General features: G+C 40.0%; 1 protein-coding gene across 2 annotated transcripts in view; it reads right to left on the minus strand.

Moving 5' to 3' along the window:
- Positions 1-2,281: 2,281 nt before the first annotated feature.
- Positions 2,282-12,335, minus strand: part of SCD5 (stearoyl-CoA desaturase 5) — a 65,004-nt gene continuing 54,950 nt past the window's right edge. The window contains exons 4-5 of one of the 2 annotated variants that reach the window (XM_036762398.1): positions 10,879-11,111; positions 2,282-4,058 (exon numbers count right to left, since the gene is read on the minus strand). In XM_036762398.1, the coding sequence (XP_036618293.1) occupies positions 3,868-4,058; positions 10,879-11,111 (424 nt within the window). In that variant the 3' untranslated portion in view covers positions 2,282-3,867. Of the gene's footprint in view, positions 4,059-9,139; positions 9,481-10,878; positions 11,112-12,335 lie in introns of those variants that run through there. The other variant, XM_036762399.1, reaches the window with a different exon arrangement.

Genomic DNA, 12,335 nt, shown 5'->3' on the forward strand with positions numbered 1-12,335 from the left:
CTCAGCCTCTGGGAAAGTTTACCCTGAAACTTTTTGTTCTTTCTTCTGGTTCTGGTTTAAAGATTTGCTCAGTAAGGATAGGGTCACTGTGACCTGCTTTCCTTTACTGTAAAAGTACTGTAGAAGAATGGAGAGGGTCTCCCCCTCCCCTTATCCTATTCTCCTTCTTTAGATTTATAGATGTCACCTCAGTTGTAGTCATTAACTCAGGGAATGGGAATTGGACTTTCTGTGCCTCAATTTCCCAGTTCTTTGTCTAGCTTTTGTGCTCAGATTGTAAGCCCACCTCCCAGCCAATGGTGAGAAGGGTCAGAGGTGGGTGGGAATTCTCTTGTATTAGGTATAATTATTGGTGTTTTGCCTCTTGTAAAGCACCTCCTTTGCTGGTTCTGCTCTGTGCTAGTAGAGGATGCCCAGTTCTCGAGATTTGAATAAAATTTGTTTCTGTTCCCACCCTGAGATGGCTCCTTATTAACTTTTAACTGGTGAGGGTCTTTCATTCCACACATCTTGGTATCTATAAAATATTAACGCGAAGCTATGTGAATCACTTTGAGCTATTAAAACCTAAAATTACATTAAAACTTTTGGAATACTCTGTATTTGAGTGTAAAAGAGAACTGGCCAATGAGAGTCCAGCCCTTTGTGATCACATGCAGCCTGTTTGGTTGATGGAATCTTCCACATGGACTTCAGACCATGGGTAGAATTTCTGTGACCATTTCCTTTCTGCCTACCAGGTAGGATGGTCTCTTAATTGGCTGTGGAGTTGGAACTGAGCATGCAAACAAAAGACTCCTATGGGAGCACGTTTTCATTCCTGATGGTGAACAAAGAAGATAAGCTGCTGAGAACCCTTGAATGAGGAAGGATCCTCAGGTCCTCTCCCTCCAAGAGCCACATAAAGCCTCCAACACATGTCCCTGTTCCTGGGGAGAGAGACCTGTCATCTCTCTACCACAGTAGACATGGTGCCATGAGCACTTCACCCTACCATTTCTTCTGTCCAAGTGGTGTCTATTATTTCCAGACTTAAGTGAAGGAATATTGGAGACAGAGTGAACTGTGTGCTTTGAGAGGTCATAAAAACTAACCTCCCAAGCCCCAGTGATGGGAGTCCATGCTAGAGTCTGTGGTCAGATGAGTAGGAGGAGGAGCGAAGCCAGGGGCAATTCAGTAGTGGATTGAAACCAATCAGTAGGGAGGAGCTCATCCATCTTCATTCAGAGGTGAAGTGAATGTGCCATTGAAATTGTTTTGTTTGAGGCTACTCTACTCAAGGACTAACGTAATGGAGAAGAGAGTGTGCCCCCAGGGGTATAAAGGGGAAATATTTATACTTCTAGTTTTGCTATATCTTAGTAAATAACCTTTTGTAAAGGCCAATTGATGTTAACTGGTTAAATGAGACTGGAGTGCTAATTATTGGGTCAGTCAAAGATATAATGGAGATATCAACTATAACTGTTGATTGATATGGGGAGAGCAATCCAGAAGGGGTCTCAAGCCAATGATATTAGAAATATGTTCCATTGTGCCTTAGGGGTACCTCTAGAACCCAGAAAAGAAGATCTATTCTTCAAGTGGGTATCCAACTTCCCAGTGAGAGTGAGAATTGGGATAAGGACCCCCTGAGGATATAAGGGCTACATTACTATATGAGGTTTTAATTTTTTTTTATATTTGTGTTAAGTCAATAAGTAATTTAGACTTAGCATTAAGTTGGCCAGGTCTGACATTTTCTTAGTAGTTTTCCCTCTTGTCAATCCTTTTCAGTCCAAAGATTGTTTGATTAGATTTGCAAGACTCCAAATAAGTATTCTTACCAACCTTTATTAGGGACACTCCATCTCTGGCCAAGAGTCTTGGCATCTCATTCTCAAACATCACTTTCTTAGCCAGCTATTTGCTTCCCAAATTAATTTTTTACTTCTTCATTCCTTGACTTCAGAAAGTAGCAGTGAGGAAATTCTAACTCATGCATTCAGTTTCTTGCCCAAGCCTTCATAATCTTTGGCAATCATTTTAATCCAATACCCTAGTCTACAGATGGGAAACAGAGGCCCCCCCAAAGGGTAAGTGGCTAGCTCAAGATCACACCGTTAGTGAGAGAGTCATGATTTGAATCTAAGTCCACTCCATTATCCAAAATATATAATCTGTCCTTTATTCTAAATTAAACATGAAGCCAAGGATATGCTGAATTATTTGTTCATTCCTTTAGTGTTCCTGAGCTACTCAATCTTCACAAGAACTTTTAATATCTGGACAAACGCAAAAATTAATTCATAATAATTTATTGTAAATCACTCTGAAATGTACACACCATTAATGGACAAATTAACACTGTTAAATACCCTCAGTATCAGGTACATTATGAGGACAATTTCATATAGGAATCATTTCTTTAAAAAATTTTAAATTTAAAATTCTACAACTTTCCTAAAAATAGTTGTCTTCAAAGTGCTCCAAATGCCAATGATGTAAGGCTTTTCTCTTGTACTGACTAACATGTAAAATGAAGGGCACTATGCTCCATTAATTCAACATGCTCCTTACCAGGCAACTTGACACACATTTTTAAAAAAAATTCAGAAGCTCATTATGTAATCATCATTTTATATTTTGATGCTAACTTAATGAATGCTGCATGCACTTAAACATTAGTAGACACTGAATTCTAGATAAATGCCAGTTAATTATGATCTGATTGCCTGATGTGGAAAATTAATAGACTTACTTTGAGAGAGTAGCCGAAGTACCCATAGTACCAGTGACAGTGATTGATTAGACTATAAACCAGCTCTGTCAACATTTAAATGAGGGCTTTATTTGGCACCAGGCATATTTGCACTAGGCTCCTTTACAAATGACACTGGCAATGAGAATAGATAACAGACAGGCTGGAGTAGTGGATAGAAAGCTAGCCTTGAAGCCAGGAAGACCTGGGTCCTTTGGCCCATCCTGGCTGTGTGACTCTGGGCAAGTCACTTATTCTCTGAGTCCTCTGGGTAACTCTCTAAGACTGTAAATTGCAGAAAAGGTGCCAGCCTATATCAGTAGAGAGAGTTTCCTCACATGGGAAGTTTCCATACAAATAAAATCACAAGTCCAGACCATAACTCTATGAGGAGGGATGAATCATAGGTCCAGACCATAACCCTACGAGAAGAGATGAAGTATTTAAATGGTTCACAGTTTACAGGACCAGCTTGGTGTGTAGCTTTAAACACAAAATTTGCAGAGCAGAAAACAAAATTAGCAAAGAAACTGAAGTATCAATAAGCTTAGTAACAAGGTAAAAAATGAGAGCCTTTTCCCTTTTTCTCCTCTGTATTACTTTAAGCCAATTTTTCTTTCTTAAAAGAAAACAAAGCAATTCCAGACCCTGAATAAACTTTCTTAAAAAGCATACTTAAGCCCCCTCCCCTTTTTTTTGTTTTCTCACTCTGCCTACTGAATTCTTCATGTAGTATATCTCCAAAAGGCATATTTGATTAGTTACTAAAAAAAAGTTGTAATGCTTACCATAACTTAGAAAGACTAATCAATTCTTTCATCCAGTCAGGGTCAAGACCATATATAATAAGCTTATGACTGTACATCTGACATATAACTACAAAGACTATTCCATATCCTACATCTTGGAACACTAACGATAAATAACAGCTATTCTGACTTTTCCTCTTACATTTCAATTATGAGTTTGATTTGAGACATTAGACAAGCTGATTCTTAAAACAAATAGCCCCAAAATAAAACCACAACAGACTCCCCCCACCCCCAACAAAATGAACGTCAAGACTACATTGCTCAAAGCAAAGAACCAATAAGTAAACAGCATATATTTTGGATAAAGGTCAATAGTCAAGCACTGCCATCTCCAGTCCTCTCTTTACGGGCTTGGATCATCTGCTTGGGAACCCGTTTAAGATCAGTGGCCAGCCCTAACCAGGACATGAAGTCAATGAACCATGTGGTCGGGTTGAATTTTAAGCCAAATTCACTGGCAGAATAGTCAAATGGGAAGGTGTGATGATAATTATGGAAGCCTTCACCTAGAAAACAAAGAAAATAGTTTAAAAAATTAGCCAACTTCTTTCCAGGTAGAATGCTGATGCAAATAGTAATAATAAGTACTAATAACAGTAGACATTGCTGTATCACTTGAGTTTGCAAAGCCCTTTAGCATTCATTTGAGCCTCACGAGAACCTTCTGTGGTAGGTGTCTTGGTTCAGTGTTAGAACATGAAGCCAAGCTGATTAACACAATGATAAGCCATGAGTCCAGAGGGCTGAAGATGACTCTCACCACCCATCTCTCACCAGAAAAGTCATGGACAGAGAATTCAAAATGGGAGCTGGCAAATAAAGGAATTTACTTTACTGAGCTGTGCATACTTATTGTGAGTGTTTTGTTTTGTTTTATTGTTCAAACACAGAAAAGAAGGGAGGAAGAGATAACAAATTAATGCTTTTAAAATAAATTTTAAAATAAAGTTTTAAAACTGTATTTAGTAAGGATGCAATAACACTGTCCTCAAAACTTAATTGGTCCTTGGGCAAGTCTCTTAACCGCAATTGCCTCACCAAAAAACAAAAACAAAACTTAATTGGTACAGGACATTCATGTTTGAACTGTTGACATAGTTTCCCAGTCATCTGAGACATATAAAGCCTAGGGCACCAGGAGCAGGAGTTCTTTAGATTTGATTTTCCTGTTGTTTTGAATATCAACACACTTGACTAGTGTCCATATGAAAAAGAGAGGAGGTACAGCCAATTGAACCAATACTGTATCTTTGCCAGTTATCCTTACCATAATATTAAGTAAACTTTTTTTGTTAAAAGTTTTTTAAGTAGCAGTGAAGAATGGTGTAAGACTTAAGTAATCATGAATGCATCTTTCATCAAATTTTAACTGCGTATAGAGGAACCATATAATTTTATTATAGTTCCAGGAGTGTGCTGGAGCAGTTCAAATCAGCTCTCAAGAGTCTGTTGTTAAATTTTTAATGTGAGCATTGGCACTTGGAACCCCTTGGAAATTGGCAAGTGCTACAAATCCAAGCTTAATTTGTTGTTTTGTTGATTGTCTAGAGTCTAGACTTAAGGAAACAGTGGAAAAAAATGTTAACGCAGATTAAATTTATAAGTGTGTCTGACAAACATTTCCCACCCACCCCCACTTCTAAACATTTGGTAGCACATCCCTGTATAGATTCCATACCAAGCTTATTGGATCCAGTACTTAGATCCATCTTCTAGTTGCCAAGGTTCTCATCTCTCCAAGCTCCCTTAGGGCAGAGATGGCTTCATTCTTTGAACTTGTATCCCCAGTGCCTAACACAGTGCCTGGCACATAGTTGGTATTTAATCAATGTTGATTGATTATGAAGAGGATGGTTTCAGAGGCACCTAGGAAGACTTGCTTGAACTAATGCAGAGTGAAGTGAGTAGAACCAGAAGAACAATTTGTACAGTAACAACAAAATCATAAAAATAATCAATTTTGCAAGTCTTAGGCATACTGATCAATGACCAACTACAACTCATGATAAGAACTCATGATAAGACAGGCTACTCATCACTTCATAGAGATGTGATGCACTCAGAGTACAGATGGCAACATATTTTTTGGACATGGCCAGTGTGGCAATTTGTTTTGTTTGACTCAAGTGTTTGTGACAGAGGATTTTGTTTTTCTTGCTTTCTCAGTGAGAGGGAGGGATAAGGAAGAAGTGGGAGAGAGAGAGAAGGTAGATTTTCATTAAAAAATGTAATTTAAAAAAGAGAAGAACAAGAAGAGGTAGAGGAGGAAAAGGAAGAAGAGGAAAGGGTGAAGATGGTGGTGATGGTGGTGGTGGTGGTGATGGTGGTGATGATAGTGGTGGTGGTGGTGGTGATGGTGGTGGTGGTGGTGGTGGTGGTGATGGTGGTGGTGGTGGTGGTGGTGGTGATGGTGGTGGTGGTGATGATGAAGCTGTTGACTCAGAGTAACAACTAAAACCAACCACATGGTATTTGGCAAGCACTCTCCACTGATAACAACATTAAGTAAGTCCATTCAGCAGGTCAATTCATTCTGTGATCTGGGGATGCATTCTCCAGCAAAATTCATCCTATGAGGCCCAACAGGATAGAGTCTTCCTCAGAATCAGACATTCTCCAGGTGTCATACTAAGTTTCTTTCCCACTCAAAAAAATAAAGTTTCTCAGACCAAAGAATCTCATTTTTCCTATGTGATATACAATTTTGGGTTCCCAGATAGCACTTGTTCCAGTGACTGAGCACATTCAAAGTTCCTTTTTGAGGAAAATATTGGCCTTACCATAGACAGCTCTACAAGGAAGTAGCTGGCTCTCCATCTGGGAAAGAATTTGTATCAGCCTTCTAAACTTTCACTATAATGTCAGTTCTGCCTTACTCATGTCTAATGTCTACAGCATACAGAGTTCTCTTTAATCCACTACACAAGACTACAGACTTTCTAAAGTTTTCTTTAGAAAATTCAACCACAAGATCCAGAAATTGCCAAAGGTTCACTTGCAATGTTTGAGATTTGAGAGAAATGGTTTCATGGAAATGTTAAATATTCATTCTGCTAGGCTCTCTAAGTTATAAGGACTGAAGAAAGCATTTATTAAGTGCCTACTATGTGCTAAGCCTGGACTTGTCACTGGGGATACAAAACCAAAAGTGAGACATTTTCTGCTGTCAAGGACCTTACATTCTAATGGAAGAGACAGCACATATACATGAGAGGTAGCCAGGGAAGGGAGTTTTTTCTCATATTTGCCTCCTGGCCTTCCTGGCTTCCTTAAAGTCTCAACTAAAATTTCACCTTCTACATGAAGCTTTTCCTGTTCCTTCCTAATTCTAGTGCCTTCCCTTTGTGGGCCATTTCCAATTTACCTTGTGTAACTTGTTAATGCATGGTTTTTTACATGTTGTTTCTCCCATAAGATTGTGAGCCTCTCAAAGGCAGGGACTCTCTTTTACTTTTCTTCATGCCCCAAGTGCTTCTCACAGTGCCTAGTACATAGTAGTCTCTTTATATAGATGTTTATTGACTTACTGACTGACCCTTTCCAGAGATTATGGTAGCACTGTTTTGATTGTATTTGATTTGATGGTAGTGATGTTCCAAGAGCAAAAGGTGGAAGGGGAAGGGTAGAAAAGGGTGGCATCAGAGCAGGACAAGATATCCAGGCGGGGATGGATGTGAAGTTTGGTCTGGAACAATTAGATATAGTGGGTTAAGTGACTTTATACTCTCACCAATCAAGACTCCCAGGCTGAATGAATGAACTCCCCCTAAGTTAAATTGCCATGAGAAAACAATCTAATGATACCTTATTATTATTATTTATTATTATTGTTATTTCTCAAAGAAAAATCTTCTTGAGTTATATTCATATCATACACCCAGCTTTTATAGAGAATCAACATAAAAAATGGCTGTTAGAATAAAACATCTTCATTGTCTGCTGAACAGTGGTTGAAGAGACGTCCACCATACTCCCCAACATCCCTTATCTAAGAACCCATCCAGGACTAAGGGAAAATCATAAGCAGAAGAGAAGACAGATGGAGTGGAAGGAAGGAAAAAAAACCCTTTATCTCCTGATGAATTTGGATACTTTACTTTATGAAACAATGAGAACTGCATTGCTTCACTGCCTTGGCTGCCTGGAAATGGAGCTAGATTTGGGACTCAATAGCAACAACTAATTCCTTCCAGATGCCCAGGAAAGTTTGCTTTCTCTACCCCTGTTAGCTAGGTTTGGTTCTATTTTTATTTTTATTCTGAATTGCCTTGCTTTGTGTTGTGTTTAATTTTGAAAGCTGCCTCTGATGCCTTTTGGAAACACTCATGGTACAAATCCTAAATAAGGATACTTTATATGCTAACAACCCAGTGAATGAGACACACAATTCACATTATAGATTTGGTCACCATATGTCCCGAATTCTGTTGGAAATAGCAATTTCAAGAAAAGACAGTGTCTGTTTAAGGATGTTTTGCCAAAGGAATATCCTTTATTAGATCATATGTTCCAGTTCCACCCAGAGGTAGCTGGTGGCATGCTGGATAGAGTGCTGGACCTGGAGTCAGAAAGACCTGAATTCAAATCTGGGCTTCTTACAGATACTTACTAGCTGTGTGACCATTGGCAAGTCACTTAACTTCCATTTCTTGAACTGTAAAATAGGGATAATACTACCCACCTCCCAGAGTTGTGAGGTGGATCAAAAGAGATCATATTTGTAAAGCACCTGGCACTAATGAATGCTTGTTTCCTTCCTTTTTTTTGAGTTGGGAAGTGCCATTACTGTGATCAGAAGAGGCTATTGTGATCAGGAAGGACTTCCCAGGGGATTTAGTTTTAAAATCTCCCACCTTGGTATATATGTGATGATAGTATGTATGAGAGATGACATGTTTTGGGAGAGTCAGCTAATGGAAAGGCCCAGTGGTTAAGGTTCTGTAGCAAGGTAAATGGTAAGATCCAGATGACAAGTGACCCAGATTGGCTGGAGCATTCAGGGGAGATGAAGCTAGTATACAAACACATCTTCTTCAGTGTTGGGTTCAACTGATAAAATTTTATTTGCTTCTGATACTGAGCCATTTGATAGTGTCAAGGACCCAATGATGAGAATCCTTGGCTGCCTCCACTACTTTGGCTAGACTGGTTTGCCCACCCCTTTGGTAGCAGTTGGTCAACAACTGAGGTTGGTGGCAAAAGTAATTGCATGGCCATGTCTTCAGTGGGGTCGGTCCATTTAATGGTGACAGTGAAGGATGGATGTAGAGCTGGTGATTTGGGGGATGGCATGCTGCTACTTATCTTGGGGATGTGTTCTTGGGTCACCTACACCAAGGTCTGAGGGGAGGTAGCGGTTGTAGCAAGGCTTTTCCCTGCTTTGCTTTGGCTTGCCTATTTGCTGCTGGTGGTTGGTGTTGATGATAGTGATGATGGTGGGGCTACATCTCTTCAGAAGCCAAGTGGAACAAATAGTTCTTCAAATACTTGAAGACAGTTGTCATATTTCCCATAAGTCTTCTGTTCAAGGCCGAAACATCTCCTAGGAACCTCTCCCCCATTTCCCAATACACCAGCTTGTGTAATTATCAGATAAATGACATCAATTCTACCACATTCTATCAAAAGCATATGTACTGACAGTCCTAGGTTGGAGTTCTAGTAAAAAAAGATATAGTAACAATTGCAAAGAAGGAAAGACTGCACAATTAATAGCTTTGGTTCTATATCATATTTATGTTCAATTCCACTGTTACTGCAGGTGTTTGACCAAGGGAGGTTTCCCAATCAAATTGATGAGCTTGCAAGAAGGGAAGCTTTTGTTTCAGACTTCTGAAAGTATCATTCTATGGAGGATTTGAACATGCCCATCTGCATATCACTGAAGGGATTTAGGACATCTGATTAAGTCTTCGTGACTTGGGATGCCTACAAAATAATATGGTTCGCTTATACTCTCATGGAATGGATGTAGAAAGGGAATATTCCTCATACCCTTGCTGCTGCCCTCTCAGGGCAGCAAATCTAAGAATAGATCTGGGTCCTTGCCTCCATAGGAACCATTAATGGCTGCCTTGAAGGCATAGGAAGCCTTAGAGTAGAGGTCTTGGCTCCACCCTTGAATCTGTGAAGAGGGAACCTCATTGTCCAAGTGGTGAAAGTTTCTGAATCTCAGTATCTTGGATAGAGGAGGGTAGATTTTCTTCATAGTATGGTCCCAGAATCCAGTCTTTGAAACAGAGCAGGGAGATTTCCAAGGCAGCACTGGCCTTGGGGGAGGGCTTCTCAAGCCACCTCAGATTCTTGAGTAGTAGAATCTAAGCTTCTGTTAGAGAAGGAGGAGTCCCTGAGAGTACCTGAGGGGTACTAGCCTTTTGTAGGGAAGAGAATTGAGCACTTGGCTCTTATAGCTAGAAGAGCAGCAGTGGACCACAGGTCAGCAAGGGACCTGTAATTGCATTCCACTATTACCTTAAGTTGTGAACTAAGAGACCAACAGGAAGACGGTTTCCATTTGGGGATAGTTCAAGCTCTGAGTAGCACCATAAGCCTAGATGTCTATATTCACCTTTGTGGGGTTAAAAGTGAGACCCATCAGAATGTTGGGGTGTTTCCTGTCAAGTTACTCCAAGCTTGTTTCCCTCAGAGGGGAGCCTATGAAAGGCAGAACTCACCAGACAGGAAGGAGAATTGTGGGGTTTGATCTGTGGGTAATGTGTTTATGCATTATTGATAGGTTCCTATGAGTATTTTTTTCTCCATTTTCTATGGGGTGAAATATAGGTTGTCTTATACCTGGTAGCTGCATTAGTACCTCAAATACTTGTGTGGAATCTGGGGGACATTTGTGGAGATACAAGCTCTATTTTGAGATTTTCCAAGAATAAGCTCTGGGGCATAATGAGCCAAAGAGAAATTATAATTTCTTGGGGTAAGATTAGACCTGGTGCATACGAGCCGAGAGTCTGTGGGACCCGGGCTGCAAGTTACATTATGATCCCTAACCCTTTGGGGTATTAATTTGTGTGCCTATTAGCTCTTGGTTTTTATAAGAAAATTCTGCTTTACTGTTTCTATTTCTATAAAGCTTGTGAATTCCCTTTCTTCCTACCTCTCGAATACAAAGATATGGTCTTTGTTTTTATAGCTGTGGTTGCCATGGTACTCTGTGAAGCAATTAATTAGAGCCCAAGACTAACCCAAGCTAGTTGTGTGGAGAGGGTAACACCCACTCCAGCCATTACTGTTGACTCTTCAGGATTCCCATATGACTCCCCACCACCCAATCCAAGTCAGAGCTCCCTTGCTCTCATACTCCCCACTCACCAATTGCACCCAAAGTGACAAATGGGTTCTCCCGTGGGCTGATGTGCTTGTCATAGGGCCGGTTGCCATACATGTGGGCAGCACTGTTCACCAACCAGGTAACATTGAGGGAGATGGTGTAACGGAGGATGAAGGCTAGGAAATAGGAGTTCCATAGACTCTCTCCCCAGATGTACCAGGGCACCAATGTGGGTACAGCAAAGCACATGAGCAGCACAGTGGTCTTATAGTACCTGAAAGACAAGATGGTAGAAAAGCTGTAAGTAGGACCTCACCGTCAGTGGAAAAGAAGAGGAAGAACTAATTACCCAAAGGGGCCATCCCTGCCCAAGAGATAGTCAACAGGCCAACTCTTTCAACACTTCCTGTAGAGGGAATAATCCGTTATGTGTCCATTCTCTAGACAACTTTCATGAATTAGTCAACCAATATTTTTCCACCACTCCCTTGGGAAATATGTTGTCTTACATACATGCCATATATCACCATTAAAAAATTCAAGCTAAAAAGGAATGTTCCCTGCCCATAACTGTTTACATATTAAACTAATCATTCAAATAACTTACTCAATAAATTGTGCCTTAATATTTTTATGAATATTTTCCAAATGCCTTTACTACTTCATCATCATCATTAACATTTACACAGTGATTCAAGGTCTACAAAGCACTTTACACACATTATCTCATTTGATCTTCACAATGAGATAGGTACTATTATTATCTTCATTTTCAAGTGAGGAATGAGGCTCAGACAGGAAAGCAACTTGCCTAGGATCATACAGTTAGTAAATATCTGAGACGCTATTCAAACTCAGGTTTTCCCCAATCTAATTTGATATTCAGGACAATCTCGTGAGGGGATGTAGGTTAATTCAGTTGAGTTAGGAGGTTACAAGCCTTCTATAGAACCACAGAACCAGGATGCAAACCCAGGTCTTCTGACCTCAAGTTCTACACTCTTTTCACTAGACTGGACATCAACATATGAAACCATCCAATATGTGTAGTTCAATGAAAAGAACATTGAACTTGGAACAGAGTACAAATGCTGGGTGACCTTGGTTAAGTAATTTGTCTCTCTGGGTCTCAGTTACCTCATCTTTAGAATGAAGTGGCTGGTCTAGATGACCTCAAAGGTCCTTCCAGTTGCAGATCTAGGATCCAACATGACAAAGCTTGGCCACACAAAATCAAGCACATTTTTGAGGCAAAAAGAAACCAAGAGAAAATAAAGACAAAACCAGTTATCTGGCTCTGATTATATAATGAGTGGATTGTTCATAGCTCATTATTTTTAGTCTCCCTAATGCCATGATAATGGATGTTCTTGTGCAGAAATTGGGTGAGAGAGAAGCAGGAAAGAGGTAGAGAAGGGGAGAGAAAGAGAGAGAGATAAAGACAGACACAGAGAGATAAAGAAAGACAGAGACAAAGAGACAGAGAGAGACAAAGGGA

The sequence above is a fragment of the Trichosurus vulpecula genome, chromosome 6, assembly GCF_011100635.1.
Source record: "Trichosurus vulpecula isolate mTriVul1 chromosome 6, mTriVul1.pri, whole genome shotgun sequence".
NCBI lineage: Eukaryota > Metazoa > Chordata > Mammalia > Diprotodontia > Phalangeridae > Trichosurus > Trichosurus vulpecula.